The sequence below is a fragment of the Sarcophilus harrisii genome, chromosome 1 (assembly GCF_902635505.1).
Source record: "Sarcophilus harrisii chromosome 1, mSarHar1.11, whole genome shotgun sequence".
Lineage (NCBI taxonomy): Eukaryota > Metazoa > Chordata > Mammalia > Dasyuromorphia > Dasyuridae > Sarcophilus > Sarcophilus harrisii.
The window spans coordinates 17,911,735-17,930,613 of NC_045426.1; the positions used below are offsets into that span (position 1 = coordinate 17,911,735).

Here is an 18,879-nt window from a genome sequence, read left to right on the forward strand (position 1 = left end):
AAATAAGTAGAATAAATAGAACAATTTATACAATACAAACGTTACAAAGAACAAATCTGAAAGACTTAAGAACTCTGATGAATTAAATGACCAAGGATGATTTCGGAGAACTGTTGAGAAACTAGCTACCCATACCTTGCAGAGAGTGAGATATACTAAACAGAATAAAACCTAAATTATAGAAATTTGTTGTATTTGAATATGCCTATTTAAAGTGTTTTTTAGGGAGGGAATGGAGCAAATAACAGTGAAAGTAGGCAAGCAATAAGACTGCCAAAAAAACTTAAGTTACTGAGACATCTTTAAAAAGACATGTGCAGAGAATAAAGAACGCCAGAAAGAAACAAAAGCCTAACTATGAAATTATATGTTGAATTTATTACACATAAGGAAAATCTAGTTTTACTTAATATTTAGTTTTATGTATAATTTTTTCTCTTCTACTTTGCATATAGAAATAATCATTTTACTTGTCATTTCAATTCAAAATTTGAAAAAATCAAAGTATATACAATCCCCAGAGACAATCTAGCCCATTCCACTTCTCAAGTTAACACTTTAAATATTAACAAGTTCTCGAGTTAAATTTTCAAGTTAATTCTCAGATTAAAAACTGAACTTCATTCATCATTCATAAAGTATCCAAATTTTATGTAGCAATAAAATAGGTCTATATGTTGTCCATACAATTGCATATAATATTCAAAACTCAAATGGCTTTATAAATATGAATGCTTACTCAAATGAGGCAGGTTGTAAGCAATCTAGTTTGCCAAGATAATATATTATCTCTGTCTTCTCCCAAACTCACCATGAGAAGATTCACCTAATATATGCTGGGAGCCTATCTCATTTTCTAATATTTCAAGGACATCAGCAGAGCACCTGAACAGTATGCCTATGTTCTAAATATGTGAACAGGCCAAATGAGTCTATAATCATTCATTTCTGTGATAACATATTTTATTGCTATTCTACTCTGAAGTCCTCTTGTTCACAAGCTGAAGTTCACAAACAGTATGTGCCTATAGTCCTCTGTGATGTGATTAATTTTTAATTGTTGGTTTTCAAGTCATGCGATACAAGTATTAAGATGAACTTTTGTTTCCAGAGAAAGTTCGGGGTTATTATAAAAGTTTTATAATTTCCTGAAAATAAATACAGTCCATTTTCTTTGTCTTGTTTAACAAAAAAATTCTCAAATGCATATCATAATTTGGTAAGAAATATTCTTCATCCTCTTGACTTTTCCTATATAAATGAACAGATCATACTCCTTTAAACGGTTTCAGATCTCTTCTGGGATGTTTTGCAATGTCCCAAGGCTTGATGAAACTACCACAATGTCATCTGCAAACAGAAGTATCTGGAGGAAACTCATCAATATTCTCACTTTCTTTCAACTGGTTGTCTTTCATCTATTTGCACTCTGAAATTCCCTTGCAATGACTTTATTTGTGCTTTTAGTTAATTTGTGCTTTCTTGAAATTGGTGTTCTATCCACTACTGCTCTTTGTTTCATGGAGTAATTCTACTCTTCCAATACCTTACTTTCTCAATAGTAATAATAATAATTAGCATTTAAATACTGATTAATAATTTGCAAAGTTTCTTACAACTATTATTTCCTTTTATACTTATCTAAGCCTTGGAGGTGGGTGCTAATATTGTCCTTTTACAGACGATGAATAAAAGGCTGAAAGAAAGGGACTGACTTAATTACGTTTTCTCATTATCAATAACTTGTATGATAAGAATTAAGTTGATTCAAAAGAATGCCATATTTGCTTCTCATTTTTATCCTTTTTAAAAACTTTATTCTAACACTGACTTTTGTTCTAACAAGTTGAAATTCTGAATTTATCATTTTCCAACTGTCAAAGTTTCATGTTAATATTGTTGTAATTCAGTGCCCGTAATATACAATGTTTATTCTTTTGTCAGAAAAAGTACTCATATTATATGGGCTTAAGGCTTTTTTGCAACCTGTACTCCTGACTCATGTTTTTCACTACAGTTTTCACCATCTTCATCTATCCCATTTTTGCAATAGGAACTTGGATGTCTAATTTGTAGAATCTTATCAAGTACTTTATATAATTTCTCTCCATCTTCTACAATAAAAGTAAGTAAATAACTTCTTTCTACAATGGCCTTCAAAAAATGTCATAAGGACTATAACAGTAAGAAGATCAAATGTTCCATAAAATAATGCTACTTATTTAACTTTGAGTATACTATAAAACCAATTCCACTAATTGTTATAACTGATTCTCCAAAGTCTGCCTCTGATCCATACCTCTGGTTAGTGTCACTTATTTTTGTCTTCTTGTATCATTTATACCAAGAATGTGAAGACTGATGTGATTCAGTTCCTACAGTATGTCCATTCCCTGATCAGTGGATGAAGAATACCAAGAATACCAACAGCCAAGTTCAAGTTTATGGAGGACTTAAATCTTTCACTCAAAGCACCCTTTGCCCTCTTTTCTGCCAGTCTACTACTCATTATGGAAGAAAAGGACCAACATATTAAGCGCCATTTTGCATTTTTTTTTTGTTTCATGGGTTGCTGAGGCCAAATAACATATAACCAAGTAGCCACTCTAGAGGTGGTTCTCTCTATTTTTCTACCCTCTTCAGAGGAGACAGCCACTCCATTTTTAGCTAGGCAGGTCCTCAAAAAGAGTCTTGATCTCTCCCAGATAATAGTCAAGGCAGAGTCTGACAGAGTTTGAACACTGGCACCTTCAAGAACCTAGAGTCACCTCCACACTATTCCAAGGCATCACAATAGGGTTTTGTGGACATCTGTAAAGACAGACTTCCTCCACCTGGTTTTTCCTTAAGGAAAAACCTGGACTCTTTTGAGTGATTACAGAACCCATATAGGATACTCTGCAATGTTCCAGGGTTTCAGGCCATCAGCACAATGTCGTCCACCAAAAGAAGCATCTGGAGGGGGTGATTACTTCAATAACAGTAACAGCTGACATGGACCAATCACCTGAAGTTCTGTAAAACACTTCCATATACATTCTCTCCTTTGAGCCTCACAGCAACCCTGTGAGATAACTATCAGGTAAGTATCATTAACATCATTTTACATATGAGAAAACTGGGACACCAAGAAATGACTGAAGATTGTCCCTTGCTTATCAACTTCTGCATGTCAGAGAAAGGATTCCAGTTCAGGACTGTGCCCAAGTCCAGTTCCCTATCCCTTCCCCTTTTGTCTTTTAGAACCCAGCCAGTTCAGCAGCTCTGCCTGTACCTAGATCTTCAATTTCCCTCCAAAAGATGCAATTTTCTTTCTAGATTCAATTCTTAATATTTCTCACTTTTCCTTGTAATATGTATGTATATAATGTATATGTTCATGATCCACTTGAAATTATTTATCGATTGTTAACTATGTGCAAAGCCCTATGATAGGCATAGTAGAAAAATATTACTTTAAATCAGACAGCTCCTGCCCTTAAGAAATTTCTATTTTACTAGTCAGATAAGATGAGTCAATGAAGAATAAAGCAAATAAAAGAGCGGAAGTGCCACAAAAACTTTACAAATATATTACCAGTTGGGTCTGAGAAACTTTTCAGCTGAAGGGAAACAGCCTTGTGAAGGTAGGTAACATTTAAGAAACTGAATCTGTGATAATAAGAGATAAGAAAGACTGGATGTTAATGTGAGGGAAAGGGAGAGGAGGGGGAAAGGGAGAGGAGGGGGAAAGAGGAGAAGGGAGAAGAAGAAAGAGGAGAAAGGGGAAGGAAGTGTCTGTGTCACAGGTGGATCTTGAAGCCAGGTCTTCTCAAGTCTGATGACACCTTTCACTTCATTCTATGAAGCCCATTTTTGCATTCAATTGACCATATACAGAAAAAATCCAAGGTTGAGGTAATAGTCTTGAAAGTGCTCAGACTTGATATTAGAAACTCTTTACTGGTTTTCAACTTAGCTCCCTAAACACATTTCATATGACTATTGGACATATCCTATATTCCAGCCAAAAGAGACGGGTCTGAATCAGATTGAAACAGAACATTTTCCCTTTTTTTAAATTTGGTTTTTGTTTTTTCTTTCCTGTGGTTTTTCTCTTTTGTTCTGATTCTTCTTTCCCAATATGACTAATATGGAAGCATATTTAATATGATTATATATGTATAACCTGTATCAGATTGCTTGCTGTGATGTGGAGTGAAGATGGAGAAAAATTTGGAACTCAATCTTATAAAAATGGATGTTGAAAACTACCTTTTTATGTAATTAGAAAAAATAAGATACTATCAAGTCAACAAAAAAGTAAGGTTAGGTTATCCTGTTATGTGTAAGTCACAATTCAGGGTGCTGAAGATACAAAGACAAATAGCATTTCTGATGTCTAGTGAATGTTGCACCATCGTAGGCAGTGGGGACACAGACTCACAAAAGGAAGCAATCCCTCCTCCTGAGGAGAAGACCATGTACATATATAAGCACCCATAGAACAATCTCTGCTGAATAAGCATCAGATAGCTGAATCTATGGCAGGGAAGGGAATGGACAAGAAGGTGGGACATCTGGAAAGGCTTCCTGTATAAGAGAGTAATTGAGCAGAATCTTTGCCAGGAAAATGTGAGGATGAAGCATGTTCCAGGCCATTCCAAGTCAAGGGGAAAGAAATGGAAGCCTGGGTGTGAGGAAGATAGAGGCGGCAGTGGGGCTGCACCATAGTAGTGGAAAAAGAATCACAGAAAGATGCTGGAAAAAAAAATGAATAGATAAGTTTAATCCTTGATCTTAGGGGTTATAAGAAGTTACCAGACTTCAATAAGTAAAGAATAACATGGGCAGATGTGCATTTAAGAAAAATCAGTTGTGTGGAAGATGGATTAAATTTGGGAGACACTTGAGGTAAATTAGGAAACCATTACAATCATCCAGGTGAGTAGTCATGAGTGACTGGGAAAGGAACACTTTATGAGTACAGATAAAATGTCATTCACAAGAGATATTATGGAGATATTATGGAGATAGAAATAGCAGGATCTGGCTAACTGGATGAGTAGTATGAAGGGAAAGTCAGAATAATGCTGAAATCCTGTTAGAATGCTGATAGCCTCAGCAATAATGGGGCATTCAGTAGAAGACTGAAGGCAGAGCTTTTATAAAAGCCAGTGCAAACTGTCTAACAGGGAGTTGGTGATATGGGTGTTCAGGAGAGATCCTTGGGTCAAAAGAATAAAGATATATTATCTGTGTGACTCACCAGCGTGTGATGATTTAGGATCACAAGGCAGAGGACAAAAGGTTCATCTAAGATCTCACATTTATAACTAAAAGAAAACTCACTGATCATCTTGATCATCTCAGACAATCCTCCCATCTTATAGAGGAAGTGGCAGCAGCAAGATGGAAGGCCTTTTTCATCATACTAGGCTTCTGACCAGTGCTTGCCCGAATTGCTGAAAAGAATACTGGGCTTGCAAAGATCTCCATTCAAATTTGGGCTCTAAAACTTTGTAGCTTAAGCGAACATCAAAACCATCTGGGACTGGCTAAGAAATAGAGTAGTCAATCACTGTTGATAGGTTAGGTTTACAGGGAAAACAGTCGATAACTACAGTAATCTAGTGTTTGACAAATCCGAAGATCCCAGCTTTTGGGATAAGAACTCACTATTTGACAAAAACTGCTGAGAAAATTGGAAATTAATATGGCAAAAACTTGGTACTGAACCATACCTAACACTGTGTACCAATATTTTGGATTCCACCTTGAACGAAAACATAGCAGCTTGAACGAAAACAAGAGCCAGGGGAGTCTATTGGTAAAGGAAGGTAGAGTTTAGGTAGCTGGGTGATTTGGGGAATGTTAAAAAGATTTTCAAATGATTTAATCCTTTTTTTCACTGATTCTAATTCAGATCTATGGTCTATTTCCTTTATCTCTAAATACTATTTATTATAATTATTCCATTCAAGAAGCTGAGTTCCCTTATTCACAAGTTTCTACCTTAAAAACTCTAAATTTGATCTTCTCAAAGCCACCACAATGACAGCCTAGTCTAAGGCTGTTACTAGTCAAATCAATCCAATCCTGACAACAAGGGGATTTCTTATACTTTTGAAAGACCCATGTTCATTCTGGGAGATAGTTGTTGGGGAACTGCCTCAATATCCCTTTTACCTCTGCCACACATCTGTCCCCATTTGAAAGATGAATACTTAGAGATAATATAATAGCACAAGTTAACTAAGGATACACAATACAAGATACAGATACATTGAAAAGGAATATGACAACACAAATATAAGTAATCCATACTGGGCTAACAATCCACTTAAGCTGCAAAAGTAAACATTTCACAACTCTAACCAATCACACAATTAAACTGTGAATTTTAACCAGTTTCAACCACATACAACATCAACAATATAAGCAATTTTTAAACAAAATTTACCATGTGCAGAAAATAAAACCCTCAGTCTATAGCCAGATGTGTTTAGAAAATAGAGGAGAACTCACAATCCACAGCTAGACATGGATTTATCAAAGAGTTTTCTCTTGCAAAGGCCAATCCGTATGCCCCCCCCCCAAAAGTGATCTGGCCTTACCAAAGTGATCTGGATCAAGAAAAGGGTTCCCACAACAGTCCTCACGGTGAAAGGTGGACTAGATCAAAGGCCGGGTCCGACAATAGAGCTAGGTCAGAGCACTGAACCTGCCACACACAAGATGAGCTGGGACTCTGGAAAAAGATCTGGTGTCTCCTAGTCCCTTACCCCCACAAACTGAGAAGTTCAAGGCTTCACTTCTACATCTTCCCCTTAAAACCGCTGCCCCTAATTGTTAATAATTGTCTTGGTCTCTAAAGTGTGAATAAATGGAGCTGCATAAGGTGGCCTACAGACAGGTTTTAGAGATCAAGGATAAACCACCTCCCTTAAGTGCAGCAAAAGTAGAGATTTTATACACAAATCATAAATGGGAAGGGAGAGGGAAAGTGGATAATCATTTTTAGGCCTTGAGCGGTTTCCCATAAGCTCAGGGCAGGACAATGTAGGTAGATGTTCTTCGGTCCTACGGCAACAGTTCTTAAGTGATGGTTTCAAAGTCCAGGGGTCAGTACTTGGTGGAAGACAGGACCAGAGTGTGGTGATGGGAATCTTTCTTCACTTCACTTAACATACAGAGGAAAGCACTATCAAGAATGGACTCGATCAGTTCAAGCTGCATGGTAAGATACTGACTCCCAAGTCAGAGTCTACTGGGGAAAATGATAGCTCTGGAAAATCTAGATTATTCTTTATAGGTATATCTAGAATTATTAAATCATCACCATTTTCATGGTTCTTAATAAAAATGTATGAACTCAAGACATCTTAGGGAGGAGTAAGGCAACAAGAGGATGGAATAAGAGTTATACAGTTTTCCTTCTGTATAAGCTGAGGACCTTTGAAACACACTAAGGACTCAAAGGAAGAGTAGTATCATAGGTGTTCTTAGATATAAATTATCTGAAAATTGCCTGTTTACAAAATCTTAATGTTAAGGCTTCTAGTGTGAAGGAGTGAATGCTTTTTCACTGATTAAAAAGCATATTTTTGCCTATTGTCATATTATGAGGAAATGAGTGTGATAAGGCACTCTGCAAACTGAGTAAAAAGGAGAAGAAATAAATAAAGGTGCAATAAGGAGAAAGAGAAACCTTGGGACCTCATGGCACAGGGGATTTCTTTCCCTATTTCTGGCTAACTATGCACATATAAAAGGAAAAGGTCAAGAGCCTAGTAAGAGGATGAGGAAAGAAATAGAGGATATACATTTATTCTTGGGAGTGATGTTCAGCATTATATAGTTTTCTGCAAGGAGAAAAGAGAGCTGAGTTGGATTCAGGATTGAACAACATTCCTGTTCCTCTGAAGACGGTTCATTACCTGATAAATAAAACTGTACCAAATCATGGCATGTACACAAAGTTTCAAAGTTGCTCTGCAGAGGGGAGGACGACAAGAAACATTATCTTTACCCAACAAAAAAAAAAAGAAAAGAATAACTATCAACCAATATTTCCACTTTTTCATGTTTATAAAAACTTTATGAGAATAATCACACATATTCAAGGTAGTACAAAATGAGAACAGGGAAGATTTTGTATTTCATTTCCTTCTATAAGGCATGTGCCTGGTAACATATCTGACTACACAGTAAAAAGGATATGGAAGGATCAGACTATATCTACTATTTGTGGAGTTCAAAGAAGCAATTAGCAACTTATTTGACTAAAATGCAACCTTAAACACTTTTAAAATAAAGGAATTTCCATGTTATATTAAAATAATATATAAGAATCTATAGTAATTAGGATCATGAAGATAACTGTTCAATGCTATAATGAGTATCAATATAAAATATAAAGCAGGAAGGCATATGCTCACCAATAAGGTGTTCAGTGTCCTGGAGGATGTTCTATGCAGGGTCCAAATAAAAGAGGAATTACCTATTGATGGCAAAGACCATGGAGATAACTTTGTTCAGTAATCCACTGAGTACAAACATAAAGTACTAAATAGGAAGACAAGTGCTTCTCCCTAAGGTGTTCACTAGAAGGGTATTCTGTGTAAAGTCTAAATAAAATTGGGATTAACTATTGATGGCAATCAGTAATTTTAAAGTAGCTTTAAGTAGCTTTAAATGCTCCTTTTTTTTTGAATGTGACAGTGTTGATTGCATTGAGACCCTAACTGTATGGGGATGTAATACAAAGTCACTGACAAGCAATTGATCCAGTCATGTACACTTGGATCAAAAATGTCTACTGTCCAGATTGACATTTATTGCTGGTGATACAGATCAATTTTTCCATCAATATAAATATCTTAGATTGGAGCTTGCAGATGAACAATGCGGTGGAGTGCAAAAATGAAAAGGAAGATGACATCAGGCTAGATTACATTTTAGAAGCGGAAATAACAGCAGTGATCTGACACTGACCAATGCAAGCAAATGCCTTATCAGTATCTTCTTGCAAACAATATATGGTTGTGAATTCTGGAATATCAAAACTGTAGAAGAATAAAGTGATTCAAAGAATAATAGAAAGATGTGTGGTAAGTGTAGTTCATTGTGAATTATGGTTTTCATATGAGAAATAGCATAAAAGATATCAAGAAAGTATATGACTGGAAAAGCAGGTGGACCAGTGATATACTGAACAAAAGACAATAGGCAAACTTAAGTCCTTTTATAGAGGAATTATGGAAAGAAATGGATAACCCTTGCATGAAGATGAAGATGTACAGTATAGTTATAAATTTCAAAGATGGATGGCATAGCCATTCCAATAGTCATGCAAGTTCCAATGAAGTCTGAAAGTACAGTTACCCCAACACTATGAAATGACAAACTAAATGTAATCACTTCCCTAGGATCTTTTTCTTCTATTAAAATAGTTTAAGCAAACATTTCCTGCAACAGGGGGGGCAGCCACATAATCCCTAGAGAACTTTCTTGAGCTGACTCAGCACAGCACCACAGGAGAGTATGGGGTTTGGGGCCTAAGCTCGGCTTAGCTGTTTGCTCCCTACAAGGACATTGGGCCAATACTTTATTCTCTCTGGACTTCATTGTCCTCATCTACAAAATGAAAGTTTGGCAAAATGATCTCTCAACATCCTCTGAAGGTTTAAATAAAAGCTCAATGATGATTCCAAAGATCCACTTCAATAGAAATATTGCCCCTTTAGAAAGGAATAAAAGACAAGTATTAGTCTCTAGGTATAGATAGCATAAAGTAAATTTCTATTTAACCAGAATTAATGGGATATATCATAATTAATTTAGTATTACTTATTTACTAATTAAATCCATACACACACATACACTGAATATATTCTGGATTTCTGATTTTCTTTTTTTATGCCAAGGCAATTGGGGTTAGTGACTTGTCCAGGGTCACACAGCTAGGAAATGTTAAGTGCCTGAGGTCAGATTTGAACTCAGGTCCTACTGACTTCAGGATTGGTGCCCTAACCACTGCACTGCCTAGCTGCCCCCTGATTTTTAAAAAAAGTAGGATTTGATAAAACTACCACATAAAATTACACTGAATTCAACAACCATTCTTTATATACTTATTGTGTGCAATAATGAATGTGATTTCCCCACTTTTCAAAAATCCAGGACACTTTTAGATAACTATAAAGTCACCCTAATGAACATTAATTATTACACTATCAATTGAGAAATATTCTAATTACTTGAGTTTTCCATATTATTTGGATTTCAGATAAATGGGACACAATGAAGGGCCTATCTATAACTAAATTTCCAAGGTTGTATTTGCTAAATTATAGTTTGTCATTTATGTGACATTTGTATATGCTCTTCTAAACTCAACACTTTGTGCCTATTTTGCACATATTCCATAACCACATGCATTCACATAATATACCTATGTGTAGTATATACGCACATTATTTGCATACATACATACACATATATGCTTATATGTATAAGCAAACCTACACTTGTGTCTGTTTTGCATGTATTCTATAACCACACACACACATATATACAACTACCCTTGCACATACACACACACACACACACACACACACACACACACACCTCTATCACCCTCAGTAAATATTTCCTTAAGAATAGGAATCACCAAATAAGGAAACTTAAAAAACTGGAAGAGATTTCATAGGACTTCTAGTCCAGTCCAAAAAAAATATTCTGACATAGTCACATGTTTGTCCAGCCTCTACTTAAAAACCTCCAATGGGGTGGAGGTAAGAGGCAAACCACCCCCTTCAAGGGCCCATCTTCCTTCCGGGTAACTTGTCTTTGAGAAACCTAAAGTAGTCTTTTTCCACCTTTCCCTCACATTCCTGGCTCTGCTCTCTGGGGCCAACAGAACAGTACCTCTCCTCTACATAACAGCCCTTCACCTATTTAAAGAGCCTTCTCCTCTCCAGGCTTATTATGTCCAGCTATCTTTACAGGTCAATTATTTTATTTGTTGTACTGGAATCCCTTAGGCCGAGCATAGGGTAAACCCAATAAATCTATTAAGCTTGCTGATTGATTTTATCATTCATCTTGTCATCTCCTACCTACAAGGAACTCAACATTTTATTTTTGTTAAAAATGAGAACATACAGTGATTAGATAGCTAGTCATCATCTCTTGTTCAGATTGCTGCAGGACTCTGCTCCTTGCTCCCGCCAGCTCAGCTTGCTCCCCATTACAATCCATTCCACACCCTGTTAGCAGTGACATTTTCCTTAAACATAAATCTGTCCATAATAACTTTTCAACCCTATAGTCTAGTGGCACCCTAGTACTTGCAGAATCAAATATAAACTCCTCTTTGTTTTTTAAAGCTCTTCACAACCTTCCTCTTTCCAATCAATCCAGCCTCACTGGGCTAATCCTGCCCTCCCAGATAAACAGGCCTTCTCTATATATATCTCAGTCTCCAATCTCAGGGTCTTTCCACTGGCTAATGCCCCATACTCTCTCCATTCAACCTGCCAGCATAAAATCCTTCTTTTCTTTCAAAACTTTGCTCCATATTCTATACCCAAGTTCCTTAACCAGGATCTGTAAAATGGTTTTAATATTATTTGTTTCACTTTTACTCTTATGTGTTTTATTTTATGCATTTAAAACATTATTTTGAGAAGAGATTCATAGACACATGCCAGAATCTATAAACCCTTAAAATAAAATATGAAGCCTTTCTTGATAAGGCCCTCTTCTAGTGCTCTCCCTTCCAAACAATATTAGAACTCCTTTGTATTAAGTATATTTATCCTCTATTTAATCTGTAAATATTTATTTATATCTTTGTTCCTTCCTTCTTTAGAATGTAACATTCTTGGAAGCAAGGATGGTTTCATCTTTGTATCTCCCAGTATCTGGTAAATAGTCTTGTTTGATGAATGTTTATTGATTCAGTTCTTGATTGACAACTTCTCCTGAGGTTATTAATTACCAAATATAACATGACTCCCTCCATAAGGGTTTAAAAAAAGAAATGGAGCAGTCAAAATATGTTATTATACAAGCAGCTTCAATACACAAAATTGACCAAATTTAGCCTGATCATAGAAAAAGAATCACATCATTTCCACACTACAAGGGATGTGAGAGATCATCTAGGCCAATCCTCTCATGTTATGGTTTTTTAAAATAAATCCACCATCCAAAGGGAAGTTATCTTGCCCAAGAACATTAAGACACAAGAATAGAAAACTTGCCTTACTCTAAAGTCAAGTGCTTTCTACTCTCTGATGATGCTTTCCCCAGAACTGGTTTTCAATTTAACAATTCAAGTATTATATGACAATGAAAATTCACTAAATATCCTCAATATATTTTTTTCTTTCATAACAGAAATCTTCCATGGGGCCATTTAGAAACAACATGAAGGAAATGAAAGTTGTGGTTTCACTGTTTCATTCTTTTATAAAGGTTGTCTAAAATAATATGCACCACACACATGTGCAAAAAACCCTCAAAAATAAAGGAACTTTTGTGACCATTATCTCAAGAATATTTTATAATTAATGGAAAATTGCTTCTGTTTTTCACAATTTGAAATTAAAATCTGAAATTCTTTTGTATATATCCCTGGCTTAGAGACTCAATGTAATCTAGCAAATTTATAAAAGTTCATTTTCCCATTGATTACCATGATACAAAATTTTGATACATATTCAAATTGAAACATGAGGCAGAGTTGAAAAACTTTTGGCAAGGAAGAGATTATGCAATGATCACCAACTGTATAAATTCTGGAGATATTGATGCGTTGGCAATGCCTTCCCAGCTGATAACATTTTGTATTTCAATCATTCAAAGGGATTTTATTAATTTCAGGATTTCTGCTTTGGTATCATCACTCTCCCCTTCTCAATCATAAGGAAATCTCATACCTGGAGATTCACAAAGGGAAAAAGGATAATGAGCTAAAAGCCCAATCTTAATTAGTAATGCAAAGTCACAACCTCATTGGGCCTCTGTTTTTCCATCTATAAAATGAGAGAACTGAATGAATGAATAATATGGTATAGTAGAAAGAGTACAGAATAAGCCACAAAGAGGCCTGGGTGACAGATCCAGTTCAAGCCCTTTCCCTTGGCAGGAGAAGTGCTGATGATCAACATGCCTCTCACCTTAGCGAGAAACAGATTGTTCCAGGACAATGAGGTCACAGTCCCATTCCCTCACAAGTCAGTTCACCAGGAAGCAATGATGATGATCAAAAGTGATAATCACCACTGCAAACTCCCGGGCCTTTCTTTCTCCCTAGCAGAACTACTTGCCAATGCATAATGGGTCAAAGCCATTGTTTATGGCAGCACAGCGAATGCATAGTAAGAAACTCTGCTGAGAATTCAAAATGCCAAAAAGCCTCACTAGAAGTGCTTTTATCTCCCCCCACTCGCCACACACTACCTACTGACCTATGGGGAATGAGCCAATAACCATAATAGTCCTACTTGTAAAGTGATAATTAGTCTTTAAAAATCACAACCCAGGAAAGCTCCACCAGCCAGAATTTCTTGCCACTAATTGAACCACAAAGCTTCCCTGCCATGAAGAATATAGGGATGGCCACTGAGGCATATAGTTAATCCACAATAAAGATTATGAAAATGCAGATTTTAATAAGAAATTTTCTTAGATAAGTTAATTAATACAGTATTTTTGTACATTCTACACGTTGGCTACTAGTATCTTTTGTCAAATTTTATAACTAATCTCGATTTGGACATACTTTTAATTCCTAAGAGCACATTATATCTTAAATTACTCTTTAGGAAAAATATGAGAATTTTACAAAACCAAACACATGTACATAAACTTAAATCCAATTAAAATCATCTTACCTGTGTAAAAAGAATAAACTGAGCAAACTGCCAAGGAAGCATGAAAGCGACATTAGACACAATGAGTGCAATAAAGTCTTTCTTACAATTCTGTCGAGACCTTAAAAGAAAGAATACCAAGACATTTAGCCATAAAATCTCCAACTCAAAGATAAGCAACAAGAAGGAACAGCAAAATGTTAAATACTCAACTGTGAAAGTCTTCCTAATTCTACTCTCTTCCTGCCCTTCTCCGGCTCCCCCATTCTTCCAATTAATAATTGTTTCTAGCTTCCTATCCCCCGATTCTTTTTTTTAGTATCACATCTACCTTGTTTGAGCTTAGTACAGAACCATACAAGATCTCAGCCTAACTGAACACCTTTAACCTTGATGAGGCAGCAGATTCCCCCAGTAGTCCAAAAAGGCATTTTAAATAAGGAGCAATCTAGTCACACCTTTCTCCCCACCTCCCTTAGTTGCCACCCTCCTATTCGTTATATCTCTGGAATATCTCAGAAGCACCCTAATTCGGAGCCACATCACTTTTTCCCCAGTACATCAGCCTGGGCAGCATGTCCCCTTATTTATTCTTCATACCAGTCTGAATACTCTTCTTAGTACACTGCTCTCATCATCACTACTCTACTTAAAAAATCTGCAGTGGCTCCCATTGCCCCATAAACAAATAAATAAATATAGTAATGTTATATAGTAATAAATGTTCAAGATTCTCCAAGAGTTTCAAACCAGTCTTTTCAGATGTCCCTCACATTTCTCTACCCTCTTGTGTCCTCCACATTACAGCCAAACAGAACCACATTCTGGCCTGCTCTCTCCTAAGTCAAAGAGACCTCCCTGATCCTCAGCCAGCAAAGATCCTGTCTTCTGACTTATCTCCCTGCACACTATTCTTTATTGCACTGAGATGATATGTGCTGTAGTCTTAGAGGAATCTATGATAAGCATAATATTTGTGATGTGCTTAGCACAGTACCTGGCACATAGTAGGCTTTTGAAAAAGAGCTTGTTCCTTTTCTTTCTCCCCTTCACAGTGCACAGCATGGACCCCCAACACATAGTAGGAGCTTAATAAATGTCTTTCCTTCCTTCTTAGTCTCTACCAGAGTGTTCAATAAACATTTACTAAAAATACATTGTATTTTGTTATAGTTAATAAAGTTAAAAAGAATGAATTAACCAGAATATATCAACCTCACCCAAATCATGTTTTTATTTTGTGTTTTGATACAAACCTATGATTTCATTAATACAGAGCTCTCAATGAAGAAACTACCTTTCAAATGTGCATTACTACTAATTAATTGCTAAGTCCTCTTCTCTCTTTTCCAACTTCTACTACCCTCCCTAATAGTTCTTCTCATAGCTACCAAACTGATATTCCATGTGACTCCTTTGCTCAATAAATAACAGCATGAATAAATCACATCTGTTCAGCAGTCTGACATCTCATCAATCTATCTATCCCACCATCTCTTCAAGCTGTTATCCTAACTCTCTCCTCCTTTTTCCATTCAAATACTAGAAAAAGCTATCTGGGTTCTTGGTCACTTTTGCACCTGTTCACCCCTTTGCAAACTCATTTTGGATCCTGCCATGCAATCAGAACTGCTTTCAGCATTGCTGCCAATAAGCTTTTTACTGCAGTCCTTGTCTTCCTTGGAGTCTCTGCAGCCTTGGCCTCCTGGATGCTCTCTGTTCTGAGCTGCTGTGATATCTTCTCCTGCTTCTCCCCTTTACCTTTCTTACTCTGCCTCCTTTGCAGGATCATTCTCCACTTCCTTCCACCCTACATAGTGTACTTCTAGGAACTTTACTGTGGGCCTTTCATCTCTATTAGAGGTTCTCAACTTTTTTTGGGCCACTGAACCATCTGACAACAGGCTTGTTCTTAAAACAATGTTCTAAAATACATAAGATTTCAAATGACATCAGTTATGTTGAGATGAACTTGCAATTTTTTCTAAGCCCAGTTTACCTCAAATCTATACATACATCCTTTAAGGGTCAGTGGACCACAGGTTAGAATCCTTGACTCTAAATCCCCTCTTTCAGAAATCAGTTCTAATAGGTTCAATTTGAATCTTTACAAATAAAATTCTTAAAAATCAGTCAGCAATCCTTCAGAAAGCACTTGTGTGTAAAGCACTACATATCCAGCCCTTACCTTTCTTCTAAGCGCCAGTTTTGAGTAATCAAGTGCCTAACAGACATCTCCACTTGAATATCATAGACACCTCAAAGTCAACCTATGTTAAACAAAAGTCATTATTTTCTCATGAAAGCTATCTACCTAACTTCACTAGAAAATTTGGAATCTCAAAGTCATCCTCAACTCTATATGTTCCCTCACTCATTCCCATACAATCCATTGTAAGTCTTGTTAATTCTACTAAGTCTTCCTCTTTCTTTTCCCACTGCCACCATTCTCCCTAATTCATCCTCTCTCATACTTACCAAAGTGATATTCCATGTCACTTCTTTGCTCAATAAATAAGGTTCAGTGGCTCCCTACCCCCTTGAAGAAAAATCACAAACTATTCTATTTGGCATTTAAATGCCTTTCAATTTGGTTTCAACCTATGTTTCCTGGTGGATTTTCATTAAATTACCTTTTGCATGGCATTCCATCTCCTGCCTAAAATGTTTCCCATTCTCCCTTCTGCTTCACCAGATGCCCAATTCCCTTTCACAACTTATGCCTTATTGACAACCTTCCAATCCTTCTCATCTTCATTCACTTATTTGCTTTGTACAGCCTCTGTATTTTTCATCTCAATCCACATAGTCAAATGTAAGAGTCTCTTTTATTTTTGTCTTTGTATCTTTGACTTTAAAAATCTTTGTTGGGTTTAACTGAATGGAATAGTAGAACTGAAAGAGTCTGATTCACAAGGAACCTTAAAAATTCACGCTTACAATGAAATCCTAAACATATATTTCAGTTCTGTTTGACTCTTTGTTACATACTCTGTAATGGGCCACAAGTCTGGAGAAATATACTTGAGACAAGGATTCTTACAACAAGGTGTTAACTCACTGGAATTGATAAGACAATCGTTATCTAATTCAGCATGCTGATTAATAGTTCTCTAATTCAGTACGATTGATTTGATCTTAACAAATAATGGTTCCCTAGTGATATAATGATTGGTTTATACTCGGTATGATGAATTGATTTAATTGTAATAGAATATATAAACTGTGGACAAACTCAGCCACGGGAAGAAAACTTGACCAGCCTCATGGTGGCTCTCCTGCCTTCATCACTTCTCCACTAAAACCAAAGACTCAGGCTGGTCCCAAGATCCTCCAGAGAGCTAGTCTAGATACTATATTTTAATGACCCCAGTGTATGGGGCTCTAAAAAGCAATGGTACACTTTGTCACCCCAACTTGGGGACTCTAGAAAGCAGGATATTACGTTGAGATGTGCAGACTGCTGACTGGCTGATTGGCTGAGATTGCTGACACAGAATGGGAGACTGAAGGAGACAATAAAAGAATTTAGACTTTATCCCTGACTATTCTCGTGGTGATTATTCTGCTGAAATCAAGGCTGGTTCCAAGACCTCCAGAAAGCTAACCAGAACAATACTCCAGTTCATTTTACAGATAAGGAAACTGAAGCATACAGGGTTAAGTGATTTAGCCAAGGTCAAACAGCAAGTATCTGAGGCTATTTTTCAATTCAGAAAGATAAAATCTTCCTGACTCCAGGGACCAGGACTCTATGTACTATGGTGCTCCCTGACAGCCCTCTTTGTATTCTACCCCTCCTACTATTTAAACTCTGCCCTGCCAACTTTAAAATGTTTATATTGTTCATGTACTGGTTATCAACCAAAACATGCATTTCCATCATTTACATTCAAAGAATCATCGGAAAATAAAACTTCCAAGCAAACTACTGGAAATCTCAATAATTCAGAAATGTTTAGCAAATATCCTTACTGACTGCTATGAAACTATATCTGAAAAATAAGTTGCTTATGTTTCATATATATTTTAGAGATATTTCAAGAAAAAAATCCCAAATTAATACAGTTGAAAAAATAGATATAACAGTTTAATTCTAACAAAGAAAAGACTAAAAAACAGCAAAGGAAATACAAAGAAAACATACAGGAACTATTTCAAATTTTATTATTTTAATTAATCTACTATTAAACTGAATAGAATAGCTAAAAAGATGAGATCTAGATTAGCAAATAAAAAATTGTATGAGTTTTAAAATGACATTTCTTAATCTAATTATTAGATTACAGATCTTATTGTAAATAACTATATTTGATTACTATGTCTTAATTCATTTTGATAAGATCATCCCACTTATAAAAAATAAATAATGAGTATCTAAGTTTTGTTCAAACTTCTTAAACAATAATCCTAGAAATTTAAGTATGTTCAACAAGTAAATACTAATAAAAATTACCTGAGAACATGAGTTATAATCAGCATCTGAAGTACATGAAATGGGTAAGAGAAACTTTCTCGGAGAGGTGGAGTCCACATCACACGTGTAGACTAAAAACAATAATAAACAGCTTAGTTTACTGCATATTTTACTACACTTACAATTATTAAATACCCAGAAAAAATCATGACTCATTAGGTTATTATTAATAAAATTAAATAACTACAATATATCCTATGTCTGCTGCTCTTCAGGTTGTTTTCCAAATGTAGAAATCAGAACTTAAGTTCTGTAACAGGGACAGTGAAAATTAGATAAACAAAAGGTCACTGGAACTAGAGGGTGAGAATTGGGACAATGAGCTTAAAGAGTTGGGACCTAGTGCCTAGAGTTGTTCTTAGATATGTCAGATTAGATATTTGCAAATACTAATGTCACTTGCATAGACCTAGTTCAAATATTTGTACAAATCATTGATAATTCCAGTGGCTTCAGCATTTATAAACTCTCTCAAAATAATCACCTGACAGTCATCAATGTGTTTGTCAATTATTGAAACAGTATATAAAAATCCAC

The 18,879-nt window shown here is 35.9% G+C and overlaps 1 protein-coding gene across 5 annotated transcripts in view; it reads right to left on the minus strand.

The window, feature by feature from the left end:
- LOC100921232 (probable C-mannosyltransferase DPY19L1) overlaps positions 1 to 18,879 on the minus strand; it is a 144,017-nt gene that overhangs the window by 66,564 nt on the left and 58,574 nt on the right. For all 5 annotated transcript variants that reach the window (XR_004232067.1, XR_004232066.1, XM_031953021.1 and 2 more), the window contains exons 8-9: positions 18,322 to 18,413; positions 13,887 to 13,986 (exon numbers count right to left, since the gene is read on the minus strand). Coding sequence is in view for 3 of the 5 variants with exons in the window: in XM_031953021.1 (XP_031808881.1) it covers positions 13,887 to 13,986; positions 18,322 to 18,413 (192 nt within the window). In the remaining 2 variants the exon portion in view is untranslated. The remainder of the gene's footprint in view (positions 1 to 13,886; positions 13,987 to 18,321; positions 18,414 to 18,879) is intronic.